At 35.1% G+C, this 15,289-nt stretch overlaps 1 protein-coding gene across 2 annotated transcripts; it reads left to right on the top strand.

Moving 5' to 3' along the window:
* The first annotated feature begins 7,678 nt into the window (after window positions 1–7,678).
* LOC102706748 (anthocyanin regulatory R-S protein-like) lies at window positions 7,679–15,012 on the top strand. 2 transcript variants are annotated; one of them, XM_006653601.3, is made up of 9 exons: window positions 7,679–7,746; window positions 8,138–8,317; window positions 8,422–8,679; window positions 9,091–9,187; window positions 10,084–10,098; window positions 10,801–10,857; window positions 11,983–12,687; window positions 12,805–13,191; window positions 14,660–15,012. In XM_006653601.3, exons 2-9 carry the CDS (start codon window positions 8,178–8,180, stop codon window positions 14,732–14,734), a joined length of 1,734 nt encoding a protein of 577 aa, XP_006653664.2. In that variant the 5' UTR covers window positions 7,679–7,746; window positions 8,138–8,177; the 3' UTR covers window positions 14,735–15,012. The 2 variants fall into 2 exon arrangements, with proteins under 2 accessions (XP_006653664.2, XP_015692286.2); XM_015836800.2 differs by having other exon boundaries at window positions 10,078–10,098.
* Window positions 15,013–15,289: the final 277 nt, after the last annotated feature.

The raw sequence follows: 15,289 nt of genomic DNA, 5'->3' as shown, positions 1-15,289 counted from the left end.
GATTGTACAAGGTAGCCTTAAATTTAGAGCTTGACCTTAAGAATTACAATAATAGATTAAAGACATGCACATGACAACTAGTTTATTTGGCAAATAAAGATCAAGATTCTCCATGTATATTGCTAGCCCCGAGATCTTTTGCCCACATCAATGCCAATGGCGTGGTAGCGTTGTCCTGCCACACCAATGTTGGCGGTGTGGCCAAAAAGTTTATCTGGTGAAAATATTTTTCTCTGAGATTTAGTAATAAAATCATTTATTAAAAATGTTTTAAAAATAAGAAAATTTGATTTGAACTTGAATAGAAGTATAAAACAAATAATTGCAAAACACATGAAAAATAAAGGGTCACCTGTTTGATTGGACTAGAGGAAAAAAAACATAAGAATTTGAGAAGAGATAAGAACTAAAGAAAAACTTTTCATAAGGTTGGAACTCATATTAAATTTTCTCCAGAACTTTTATGTTGTGAGGCATTCCATAGGATCCAATCTTTTCTTTCAGTAGAGCAACATAGGACAAAAGTCCTATAGAGTTGAAATTCTATAAACTTTCTGTGTTCTTTCTTTTTCAAATCAATGTAGGCCTAAACCACCAATTTGGATCTAGAAACCAAGAGACCAAACGGGCCATCGATGTTTTTGCCTGGAAGATATATCAGTTGTGTTACTTGATTGTAAAATAAGTAAAAGAACTTAGGACATTGTAACGCCCCCATTTCGGTTCCATCAAAAAAAAATCTATTTTAATTAAATTATTTTTAAATCTTTTTGTCGGTAGGCTATAATTAGTTTATGGGCCAAAAAGAACCGCAATTCTGTTTCCGTGAAATCCCAAATGAACCTATCAGAGAAAGATAAATACAATAGCTAACTACTAGCTTTAAAATCTTTCATATCATTAGTAGCTAACCTAGAGCCAACTTGTACAGTAGTTACGTAAAAACATATATTATATCATCAATATATGATCCATCTCTTATACACACTTAGTGTCTTAGAGCTTATGTCGTAGCTGATTGTATATCTGTAGCCCGCTTTTCTTCTTTCAATTTTCTCGCTTCTCCACGTAAGCATAAGTATAACGTGATAATTTTTAGAGTCCGTTAACTCACTTATATATTGTACTCGCTCTTAGACAAATTCTCTTCTACTAGGGAATCTGAGTTTCGAAATTTGATCCCCGCCTCCCTTGTTTCAAATCCTATAAAATAATTATTCAAATACTCATGTTCCTGACAAGCCACATTGACGGAATTTTCCCGAAAGCTTCAGGTCATGATGTTTCTTGACACGATTATGTATTTTCATGGTGGTGTTTTTGGTTGTTAAATCTAATTGAGTTTTTGGGTACTACAGTGGATTGATGAAACTTTTCCTGACAAGGTATCCCGACTGAATTTTCCGGAAACATCGCTACGTATTTTTCTTACGATTTTTGTTGTTGTCATGTCTAATTGAGTTTCTGGAGGTACTACATTGGCTTGATCAAACTTGATTTCTAATATTTCAGCGCATATTTGATTCTCAAAAAGTTTCTTTTCAGACATTAATTTGGCATGCCATATAGCGATAAGGTTATGTTATCCATAGCTAAAACAATGCAATTGAGATGATGACGTCGCCCTCGTGGAATGCTGGATCAATGGAGTTGCGACAACAAACAAACAGGACGAACAAGGCATTAAATCGCTCTTCATCATGATTATGTGGGAGATTATGATAGATTCCAACCAAAGATTTTCAAAATGAGGTGTCTCCGACACATGATATTGCATATTGCTAGCAAGATATAGAACTCATTTAAGACAACGATTGGTGAGACCATATAGGAATAGAAATAACACATGATTTTAACAATAATATATAAATAATTGTATAACAGATGAAAAATATAAGTTTGATAGACCACATGAAAAAACACCACACGAATTTGAGTAGAGATAAAGATTTAAACAATACTTTTCATGACATTGGACTGTATGCTTGCTACGATGCATTTCCTAGGATTCAATAGGATGCATTTTTTTGTTGGCAAAATTTGCTACAGGGCATCGAAAAAACGTGTAATTAGCCGGTGGACACCGTAAAATCATGAATTTGTTGCAGGACACCATAAAATATGATAATTAGCTATAGGGCACCCCGGCCAATTTTTTATTATTTTTGGAGTCAAAATTTTTAAAATGACGATATTGCCCTCGGTAGCTAACCCGTTATGCGCCCTCGCCGCAGCTAGGTCGTCGCCGTTGTCACCTGCTCACTTGCTCTATAGGCTAGGGTTCGGGTGTGGTGCGGCGCCGAGACCGATTGGGTCTGGTTCAACCGAACCTAGTAAGTATAACGGGTTGACCACTGAGAGCAATCTCGTCATTTTAAAAATTTTTTACTCCGAAAATAATAAAAAATTGGCCGGAGTGCCCTATAGCTAATTACCATATTTTTATGATGCCCTACAGCAAATTCATGATCTTACAGTGTCCACCGGCTAATTACACGTTTTTTCGATGCCCTGTAGCAAATTTTGCCTTTTTTGTTTCACAAGAAAGCAACAAACCGAAAAAATCCTGTAAAATTTCTACTGTTTTCCTTCAAATCAATGGATGCATGGACCGTAATTTGGATCTAGAAGCCGAGGGACCAAAAGGGCTATCAATGTTTATGCATGGAAGATACATCAGTCTTGTTACTTGATTGTAAAACGAAGCATACATAGGGCATGCTACTATGCTAGGCATGTTTTGCTTTTTGTTTCATTTTTTACTTCCACTAGACATTGGTCTCATTTGCAATTCTGACCACTCTTAGGGCTAGTTTAGTTCCTAAAATCATCACATTGAATCTTTAAATATTTAAATAGAACATTAAATATAAATAAAAATAACTAATAGCATAATTAGTGGAGAAACCGTAAGACAAATCTTTTGAGCTTAGCTAGTCCATAATTAGCTATAAGTGCATGCTACAGTAACCCCATGCTACAGTAACGATAGATAAATTATGCTCAAAAGATCGTCTCGTGGTTTACAGGCGAGTTATGAAATTCGTTTTTTCTTTCGTGTCAAAAAACCTTTCATATCCGGTCAAACATTCAACATGACACCTCACAAACTAAACACACTCTTAATATACACGTCCCTACAGTTTCAGAAAAAAGAAGTTCATGGGTCATAAAACTTGGTACAAATTACATTTGGTGTTGTTTACGCTTTAGGAGGATTTATTGCCTCTATTCTTTTTTATTTGGTAATTTTGACATCGAACAGTCACCAATATATGTGTTTTATCGTAACTACATGAAACTATATATTTATAGAAAAATAAAAATATATCAATATATGTCAGATAAATATACTGATAATTTTTTTATTTCTGATAAATATACTGATAATTTTTATGTTAATATTACTTATTTGGGTCAATTAGTGGTTTAAGATTCCGATATTTAACTGCACATCAATTATATGACGTCACAACATCAATTATAGGACGTCACAATTAATTCTGTAGAACGGAGGTACTATAGGCATCCTGACAATAACGTTGTGACTTGTGACATGGTCCCTCCGTCCTAAAATGACGGTACTTTTAGTCCACTCTTAAAAATTAATACAAAATAAAAAATAATATCATTTATTTTTGAATTAGAATATATTTATTCCCAATATTTTTAAATTCTATTGGAACAAATGAGAGAAACTAGAAATGAAATCTTTGTAGGACAAAGGCAGTAAATAATTGTCTACTCTACCCGTCCTAGAAAAAAATAATCTTTTCTTAAAAATAATGTCCCACAGAGATTTCATTTTTAGAAGTAATCGTTGTTTTGAGTTTGAGCTATATTTATTGGAGTTCAAGAAAGTAGAGGACAAATACACTTAAATTGAGGAAAGTACTCCCTCCCTCTAAAAATGACTATTTTTAGCCTATATCAGATATGCTAATATGAAGTTACGAAGAGTAAAATATTGTTTACTTCTTCAAGTCTAAATTCAATTGTTCTCTACTTTTCCAAATCTCAAGGCAGTTGTCCCTTAGTTTGCCAAACTCCAATGCAATATTTGCTCAGAAAAATAGTCTTTATATGAGACAAACTTAGAGGGCTAAAAATTAAAGTCTATGTGCATGGAGAGAGAGTAGGAGACAAATGCATTAAATTTTGAAAAAGATGAAGAGTATTTTAGTCTTTTGATTGTAGGTTGGATTGTGTGAGAAAGAAAAAGATGACGCATGCATTTTACAAGCATTTTATTCTTATCCTTTTCTTAGCTTTGCGGACACACTTTTAGAATTGGTAAATATTATGTATTATTAAAGATGACGCATGTATTCTTTAAGCGGTTCATAATATTTAGCAATTTTGAAAATGTGCCCGCAAAGCTGAGAAAAGGATATGAATAAAATGCTTGAAGAATGCATGCATCATCTTTTTCTTTCTCAATATATATATATATATATATATATACACACACATAATCATCTACTCTTTCTATAGTAAAAATTTTAATTTTGTAGTAGCTAATTCTATCATTTATACCATTAAAAAGCTATCATATAAATTAGAAATTTGTTTATCTTCACTATACGTCCAAAAATATAAGCATATATAGCATTTGAATTTTGATACAAATGTAATCATTCGTAGAACTATTTCCGGTACATCTTAGTAATCACTTCTTATTAAAGATTTTCTCATTTTATCCCTCACCTATCCTCTAACCTTATCCATTTCTTATTATTAAATGACACTTTAGTATTTTTTTTCTCAAACTTAATCCCCGCTAAATAATTTAGGAATACATGCATTTTATTAGTATGTTTATCCAGAAAGAATACCATGTGTTTGGGTGTGTACCGGTTGGCAAGATATCGAACTCACATGGTACGAAGTCGATTTTCTATGACAACGTCCTGAATTGGCACGGTGTCATGATACAATCATATAAATACTGATGTTTATTGGAACTTTCATGGTGAACCACCGAAGAAGTGTCACCCATCAAGCTAAGAGTAAGTATAACAGCAAGCTATAAGCCGGTTAAATATTAATGTGGAGAAGAGAGAGGAGAAGAGCATATATGCGGGCTATAAGCTTATAGTCAGCTTGAGCACAAGAACAAAGAAACTATATAAGAGACATGTGAGTCTTGTATTAATGATAAAGATATAACTACTATATAAATAAGTTAAGAGAATAGACAGTTTGTTGACTATATTATTAGCTTCTTATGCACTCAAAGCTTGCTTGCGTTGGTTTTTTTTTATTTTTCAGGTAGTACTAGCTACACTCCTAGCTGGAGTAACTGAACAGGACGGACAACCATTCATTACATACGTTACACCAACCGGAGACATAAACAATCTTCATTATACGGAGTATATATGCTACCATTGTGCTACACTAGCCGGAGACATGAACACACACTTCTCTTAATTGTTACAACCAAAACAGGAACGATTGTCAAGCTATGTTTAGCCCTGCAGGTAACCCAATTCTAAGAACGATTGGCATGCTATGTTTAGCCATGCAGAACAATTAATATGTAGCCTCATTTACAGGAGCATCGAGCTCACCACATAATAACATACTACATCCGTTCCATAGATCTATCTTTAACATCTAAGGGTGTGATTAGTTCGCGAAAAGAAAACTTTCACGTCGGACATTTGACCAGATGTCAAAAGAGGTTTCTGGATATGATTGAAAAAAAATTCAAAACTCGCCTGGAAACCGCGAGACGAATCTTTTGAGCCTAATTAATCCGTCATTAGCATATGTGGTTACTATAGCACTTACTATAAAAAGATTTAATGAAATATGTCATGATTAGCTATAAGTATTACAGTAACACATATATGCTAATGATGGATTAAGGAGGCTTAAAATATTCGTCTCGTGGTTTCCAGGGTGAGCTATGAAATTTGTTTTTTATTTATGTTTGAAAACCCCTTTTAATATTGTTTTGTGTCACCCAAAAATTATCTATCACGGACTAAACGGGGCCTACAGCACAATGCGCTGTTTTTTCTTAAAAAAGAAAGATAGATAGAAAGAAAAACGATGCCGACGATGCGAGGATGCCCTATTCCTGGACCAAACAAGATATCAAGATATTCATTGCATCGACATTGACTCAACGATGCGATGGTCGTACTAGGGTTCTGCAGAACCGAGCACCACATTGATTTGGATTGACAACAATAATTGCGCCGACATTAATGATCCTATTCAGCTTCGTAATGTTTATAAACTAAATTTTCAATTTTTAATTTATATTTAGAATATATTTTGAGATTATTATCGGAGTTTATTTTTTTATTATGCTTGGCTTTTACATCTTAAAAAATGAGTAGAAAAGTCTTACTCATAAATTATTTTTATTTATAAATATTCAGTAGAGAATCACCCCCGCTGTGTTCTGACATTTTTTTAAAGTGCTGTCACATTCGATTACTAGTACTACTTGCTAATGTTTATTTTTAATTTAGTCACCTAATAAAATTCTAACCTAAGTGTCTATCACGAGTAAGATTTTCTTAAAAGTCGGGTAAGAATTCATATTTCAAAAAATAGACATTGGCAAGTAGTACTAGTAATCAAATTTGACCCCATATATTTAATCATTCTTTTTTTAAAAGCTAATGAACGGTAAGGCTGACTTATACTTATACTGCTCCCTCCGTTTTGGATCTATATTTGATCATTTATTTTATTTAAAAATTTTATATAATTATTGATTATTTTGTTATAATTTGATTTATTACTAAAATAACTTTAAGTATGATTTATAATTTTGTATATTTGGATAAAATTTTTGAATAAGACGAATGATTAAACGTAAATTCTAAAGTGAAAGGCGTCAATTTTTTTTTAAAAAAGAGGGAGTATATACTATTAGTAGAATTGACATGGACAATCGGTTTATAAGGGTATGTTAGTACTTTAATAACTTAGCTATTACGGGTAACATTGAAATTTATGACTTTTATCATTTTTTTTGTAAGATGTTCTTATTCATTCATGAGATTGCATCATTGCTCAGCATGTACATTACGACGCATCCTTCACACGTGAAAAATGTACGACTTTACCCTTCGGTGCCCATATTTTTTGGACAATTGTATCCCTCCAAATAAATCTAAACTCTTTGATAAAATTAGATCATGATTCAAATTCATTTTTATCAGTATAGAGTACCATGGTGGGACTCATATTTCTACATATTTATATATATTTTCTAAATAAAATAAATAATCAAACATTTGACAAAAATCAATTGTATCCGTTATTAAATACCGGATGGAGTAACTAAGAAGAAACATAAACTTACCCAAGAGTCAAACACGGTACTTAATTACCTCTCTAGCTAGCTAGCTAGCTACCTCTACGCGAGCATCGAACATATTACTCCCTCTCTCTCCATTTCAAAACAAACCAATTTTTTACTTTTTGACTCTTTATCTTATTAAAAAATTTACGATTAACATTTTTGTTTTTAGTAGATGATAAATCATGAATAGCACTGAACGTATGACTAATTTTTTTTTTAATTTTTTAAAAGAATTTTAAATAAGACGGATGGTCAAATGCGACACACGAACCGAAGAGCTCGTTTATTACGGGACAGAGGGAATATATATATATATAGCTCAGTCATCTTTTGGAACGCGACGGGTTGCAGAAGGGTGCGGCAGCTAGAGCAGCCAGCTCGATCGATAGAGTTCTTGTGTGGGTATAATAGATCGAGTAAGCTAGCGTTTTGCCTTTGTTCTTATCCGTGTATACTGTACATATGGGCTATCTTAGTTAATTTGCAGGTTAATTATGCTTTATTTATTCAACTTTCAAGCTTTGTTCTTGAGATCTCCATGAATCAAGAGAATGGCCAGCACGTACTACGGCAGTCTAGCTGCAGCTAATTAACTTGTAGCGCGCTGCGTTTTAGTGCAAATGGAACTACAGAAGTAGAGATCGATCGCAGACTACTATATACGGTGTTCTTGATCCAATACTTAGTTACATGTCGAGCTTACTGCAAATTAATTCATAGCAACTTCTTTGATTCTACGCTTCGTCTCTGCTTGTACATACTAACAGTAGCTTCTTTCCTTGATTTTGCACACATATACATATGCAGGAAATAGCCTGCAGGTTCAGGATTTCTAGTGTGTGTGGTGATGGCCTCAGCTCCTCCAGTTCAGGAACAGCACCTACAGCCAGGGACGAAGCACTTTAGAAACCAGCTTGCTGCTGCCGTCAGGAGCATCGGTTGGAGTTATGCCATCTTTTGGTCCATTTCAACCAGTCGCCCAGATCAGTAATTACTCCATTATCATGCATGAATGCAGTTGCTTAATTGCATGCATTGGGCGATCTTTAACTGGTTGTATTTAGATCATCTTAAAATTATTACCTGTACAGAGTAGTTTTGGCTTGGAAAGATGGGTTCTACAACGGTGAGGTCAAAACGAGGAAGATATCCAACTCGGAGGAGCTGACGGCCGAGCAGGTCATCCTGCAGAGAAGCGAGCAGCTGAGGGAGCTCTACTGCTCCCTCCTGTCCGGCGAGTGCGACCACCGGGCAAGGAGGCCCATGGCCGCGCTGTCGCCGGAAGATCTCGGCGACGCAGAATGGTACTACGTAATTTGCATGACCTACATCTTCCGGCCTGGCCAAGGGTGTGTACTATGAACCATCTCCTCCTCCTCCTCTGCATATTAATTACCAACACGTATAGATAAGATATCCTATCATATAATGGATACAACATATATGTTTTTTTTACCATCCTTAAAAATATCTTAAGATACTAAATTTTTTTATAAAATTCTGTTAGCTCAAGATACTAAATTTTTACACTGAAAAATATTACAACTGGAGATATTTTTTCAAAGATGTTAAAAAAGCCACATATATATATTGGCTGATTAATTTGCTGGCGTAGCATCTCCAATAATCGGAGGAGAAACAGAAGCTGGGGCAACGCAACAGGCAGCTGGCAGAATTGGCAATGAATTGCATCTTGACAAGATTTTACTAGTGAAGTTACTGAAGTGTTGTTATTGATCTGCTGGTGTACACACTGTCAGGTTGCCAGGCAAAAGCTTTGCAAGCAATGCACCTGTTTGGCTGTACAATGCCCAGTCTGCCGATACCAACACCTTTCTGCGCGCGCTCTTAGCGAAGGTACCCTATTTCCGTGCACGGCTCATTTGCATGTCACCCCTCTGGCTTACTAATAGATGGCGTTGTCGATTTTTTACACATATTAAATTATTCATCTTATTAAAAATATATATATATATATGTAAAAATTGTAAGTTATATTTAAAATATATTTAATAATAAATCAAATCATAATAACATACTCACTCCATCCTAAAATATATGTATTTCAATGATTTAAGTTTTGTACCAAAATAAATATTGTTGTACTCATTCTCATGATTTCGGTCATTGTAATGGTTCCAAAGCAATCATATGCTTCCAAAGAAAATCTTACCCATTCAAAATTTTAAAAATGCCCACTGAATTGACCAAAACATAATTTTTTGATATCTCGTTAGTTTATACTAAACACCCTAGAAATGTATATATTTTGGAGGAGCTAATAATACATCCTAAAAATTTATATATTTTTGAAACAGAGATAATAATTAGTAGTAATTACATAAGTTTTCTATATAAGATGAATGGTCAAACATCTTAAAAGTCAATGACGTGATGTATTGAAAACTGGACGTGGGCCGCGTTCGTTTAGGGTGAGAGAGAGGGTTAGTTATTTTACACGAAAAACATAGTAATAGATTAGTACATGATTAATTAGTTATTAATTATTAAAAAAATATAAATAGATTAATATAATTTTTTAAAACAACTTTACTATAGAAAAATTTTGTAAAAAATACACCTTTTAGCAGTTTGGTAAACGTGTCGTGGTACACTTCGTTTGATGTGGTGATGCCTCTAGAGAAAGAGAGTGTTCGTGCATTCTCCTCCATGGTCGTATTTAATTATTTACATCCATGTAAATCCTGATCTAAGTCATGCTACCTTTGTACCATTTTACTATGCAGATGCAGAGCGCGTCCATTCAGGTATGTACGACTTAACACAATCCTTCGTCAAGACCACACCGATCTATCTACTGCATTCTGTGTGTCCTAGCTGAATACTCATTCTTTGCTATGGATAAAAGAAAATATATTGATATTGCCTAAACGAAATAAAAATATTTTTTCATTAAATATGTTATACATATTTTTACAGGGAATATTCAACTTATATCTAGCTATCTATTTAGATATAATTGTTTCTTAATATTAATAAGTTCAATGGAAAATTCGTAAACTTTATAATGGGAGTAGGTGGCCGCCACCACTATTCTTTTAAAGTAGTATATTTTTTAAAGTAGTATAGATATTTAGTGACGGTGCTTCAATATAATCTTTAGGTGGGGAAAAATGCCTGCAATTGTTTTAAAATAGAGAAATTTAGAAAACACCATAGTAAGTAAGTAACAAAATACCATTATATGTGAGAATGACATGTAGTGCCTCGGCCTACATATCAATGACACACGTAATGATATTTTTCAATTAATAAATTTATTGCGATGGTACCAACAAATTAGATTGGCACTCCAAAATAGGGTACTCCAATGTAATTTCTCTAAAGCTGGGGTCTGGGGAGGCCACGACCTTATTTGATCTCAATGAAGCTCTGTCGTTTGTACGTCCAATATATATCTTACTCCAGCTAATTATCTATTTAATTACCTTGGATTATATATTTTACAGACGATCGTATGCATCCCCTTCATGAGTGGCGTGCTTGAGCTCGGGACCACTGATCTAGTAAGTTCATCATGCGAAGATCTGATGATCGAACATCATATAAGAAAAAAAAACTAAACCAAATGGATGCCTCATTATTTTTTATATGTCATGTAAATAGTTATATTTTTTAAAAAAATTAACAACGCGGATCGATACATGATACTATATATGTCACTACATAAATAAACAAATTTGAATTTGATTGATACAATTTGAAAGAAATATGACTATACAAATCACATGTTTATCTGTGTGTGGAGTGAATATCATATATTGATGTATGTTGTCATTTTTTTTAAAAAAAATATATTATAAAATGGTATATAAGAAACATATATTGGGTAAGAAGATAAACAACATGTCCATATATGCTTTGTGGAAAATTTTTATTATCTTTAATAAAGTATCCTGAGTTTTCGGTACCACAGGGTACAAAGTAACTGAAGTTACTAAATTTTACGCTAGAAAATATTATATCTTCTGGTACCTTTTAAAGTATGTTAAAATGCTCATGTTTTATACTTTTATTACTTTCTCTTGTTTTAATATTTGATATCGTTAACTTTTAAATATATGTTTTGATATTTTTATTTTTTTATTCTGCAAAACAAGTCATGCTTAAAAAAAGTCCTTTAAATAAATCTAATCACACCATAATAAATGAATATTATATATATATATATATCTTAAAAATAATCTATGTTCAAAAGTTAATGGTACCAAACGTCGACGAGTACAGCATTGTAAGCTGCGACTCAGCAGCCGCACTATCCACGCATTGTTTCGTTACAGAACTAGGATATAGCAAACATTCTTTTACGAAATTGAAAAAGTATCTCAAATTATCCTACTTTTTAGTGTAAAAATTTAGTACCTTGAAATACATTTATACCTGGAGGTACTATGAGATATTTCTCAAGTTAGTTTTTGCTAAAATTTATTTGTCGTAAAATTTTTGATATTTTGAGATACTTCTCAAATATTATAAAAAAACTTAAATTATTGATGCATCGAGATACTTTTTAAAAATACCTTTCTAGGAAACTAGAGTGTGCAGCGGTCGAATTACCGTGGAGAAGATGTAAGTTTTTGCTCTTTCACTAGCTGTTCTGAATTGAGGGATGCTAGCTACTGAATTCCCAGGTTTCGGAGGACCCAAACTTGGTAAACCAAATCGTTGCGTCGTTCCAAGAGCCTCCGTTTCCGACATTCTTAGAGGTGCCGACCACCGTCCCTCCTCCGGACGAAATGGAAGATGCCGACGGCGTGTTCGAAGGCTTCATTGATCACGACGCCATCGAACAGGAGCAGACGGTGGTCGTCGTACCCCAGGGAGAACACGAGATCGCCGCCAACGACGACCTCGACCAAGTCACCATGGAGACCGACGAGCTCTACAGCCTCTACGAGGAGCTGGACCTGGACGTCGTGCGCTTTCTCGAGGATACGGCCGGCTTGCCAGTGGACCCCGGCCGTTCTTTCCAACTAGTCCCAACGTCGTCGTCACTAGAGGCGGCGGCGGCGGCCAACGATGATGGTGATGCCGTCGACGACGGCGTCGTGAATTCCCGCGCGTCGTGTTTCGTGGCTTGGAAGCGAGCGAGCTGCTCGGACGAGGCGGTGGACGCCGTGCCGGTGACCGGCGTAGAGCCACAGAAGTTGCTGAAGAAAGCTGTAGACGGTGGCGCATGGATGGGCAGCAACGACGGCGATGGCCGTGATGGTCGCGGGGCGATCATGGCTCAAGAGAGTAGCATCAAGAACCATGTCATGTCAGAGAGAAGGCGCCGGGAGAAGCTCAACGAGATGTTCCTGATCCTGAAGTCACTAGTCCCCTCCGTCCGCAAGGTTAACTGATCGATCGATCAATCGACCGAGTTTAATTCATTAATTTCCATCCATTCCACGCTGAAATCAAGTTACCATGCATCCATATATATGTCAATCCATCGAGCTGTGCTGCAGGTGGACAAAGCATCCATTCTTGCAGAAACGATAGCCTACCTCAAAGAGCTGGAGAAAAGGGTGAAGGAGCTGGAGTCCAGCCGCGAAGCATCAACACGACAGCAGCGAAGGCGGCGTGAGATCGCCGGCGGGAAGGCCTGCGTCGTCGGTGGCGGCGACACCGGGAGAAAGCAACACCGCGTCGTGACCTCCCAGCAGGAGGGCGCCCCGACCGCCAACGTGGATGTAACCGTCGCAGGCAAGGTGGTCGTCCTCGACGTGCAGTGCCGGTGGAAGGAGTTGGTGATGACACGAGTGTTCGACGCGATCAAGAGCCTAAGTCTCGACATTCTCTCGGTGCAGGCCTCGGCACCAGATGGTCTCCTTCGACTCAAGATACAAGCTAAGGTAACTATCTCTTGCTTTATATCAATTTTAAGGTAACTATCTCTTGCTTTATAGCAATTTTACGGTACTTGACTAGATACTGATATATATCAAATTTTTAGTGTAAAATTTGATACCTTCGAGCAACTAAGAGATACCTAATTAAGCTTTTTTTAATATCTTTAAAAAGATATCTCAAGGTACCAAAATTTTGGACCATAATTTTGGGTCTCTTAAGGAATTTTTCAAAGATGTTAAAAGGTCTTATCAAATTTTACACTAAAATTATAACTATAAAATTGCTCCTTATAACTTACAAGGTTTTTTAACGTTCTTGGAATAAAGTACCTTCAGGTGCCATATTTTTAAGTATAAAAATTTAATATCTTAAGATATAATGAACTTAAATTTTACACTAAAATTTTTTATACCTCAAGATACTTTTTAAGAATAGTAAAAAAACATTAACTTACTAGGGTTCTCATCTGTTCACTTTGCTTATTCTTGTGAGTTAAAATTTAAATTTCAACATTGAATTTATAGCTAATTTTAGGGTTTCTTTATCATGGTTTATTTTTTTAGTTTCTGCTTTTAGATCACTATATAATTTTTATTCATAATTTTTTTATATAAATATGGCATTTGACTTTTTCTTTTGAAAAGCCAAAAGATGATTCTAGAGATCTTTTAAAGTACTCCATCTTACCACCATGGAGGCAATCGTACATTTAAATCTCAACCATTTGTTGAGGAAGGTTTGTTTTGGTTTAAGAGAAAAATGTTGCTAGCATGGTAAAACTAACAAATTAGTAAAAGTATAAAATGATTATATCCTTTTAAGTCGAATCATAAGTTAAGCAATATTTAAGCATCACGTACACCACCCAAATATTTGATATAAGAGACTACATGGCATGTTTTCACTTGGAGTTATAAACCGTAGCTGGGATTTGGGAATAATCTTTTTTTTAGTTATCAACCGTAGTTTGTAGTAATTCATTTTTTATTCAGAAAATTTTGAAACATACCTTATGTAGATAAATTACAAATCCATATTTTAATTTTGAATAATGTGCTGCAAAATTCAATATGAAAGGCTAGATTTAAAAGTCCGCATATATTTAAAAGTCTACATATATTTAAGTCATTATTACTATCATTTTTACATATATTATATATTAATTAATGTATATATTGTTCTAAAGTAATTTTTTTCTTTATATAAAGTAGAGAGTAAGTGTATATAAAGTAGAGAGTAAGTGGAGGATGGCTAACACATAGATCCTTGGCCGTCATCTTAAAGTATAGGAGTTGGTAGGGGGTCATGGTGAATTCCTCTTTTGTAAGTAGTATAAATACTCGCAGTTCTCTCTTTTAAAAAAGATACAAGCTAATGTCTCACTGTATTGCAGTATCAATTAATCATTATATGTATTTCTTAGTATATGTACGGAGTTTTGATTTATTGATGGTTTTGGTATTGTTGCAGTTTGCTTGTTCTGGTACAGTGGCACCTGGGATGATCAGCGAGGAACTCCAGAAAGCTATAGGCAGCTATTGTTGAAGCACTGAGCACAGAAAATGATCATGTACTTATAGATATATTCTACTTTCCAAATGCAGGAATAAGCAGAATTCCAGTATGAAATTTTTATTTGTCCCGAACAAGCAAAGTTCAATAAACCACACACACATGCATGTATCGCAACCAGGCCAGCCACAATTCTAGCCAAGATAAAAGAAGGAAGTGGGAAACTGCAGGTGCCATGCATGGGCCAAGAAACTTTTGTTAATCACATGGATACGTGGGTAATATCCATATAAACAAGGCAAAATTTGCAACATGGCATCGAAAAAACGTGTAATTAGCTAATGGATATCGTAAGATCACGAATTTGCTATAGGGCACCACAAAAATATGGTAATTAGCTGGTAGACACTCCGCTCATTATTTTATTAATTTCAGAATAAAAATAACGATATTGCCCTCAGTGGCCAACCCGTTATGCCGACTGGGTCGGTCTCGGCGCTGCACCACACTCGGACCATAGCCTACGGTGACTAAGCAGACGGCGGTAGCAGCGACCTAGCTGTGGCGAGGGTGACGGCGAACCGACCA

This window comes from Oryza brachyantha, chromosome 4 (genome assembly GCF_000231095.2).
Source record: "Oryza brachyantha chromosome 4, ObraRS2, whole genome shotgun sequence".
Lineage (NCBI taxonomy): Eukaryota > Viridiplantae > Streptophyta > Magnoliopsida > Poales > Poaceae > Oryza > Oryza brachyantha.
This window is presented reverse-complemented; position numbering and strand designations above follow the sequence as displayed.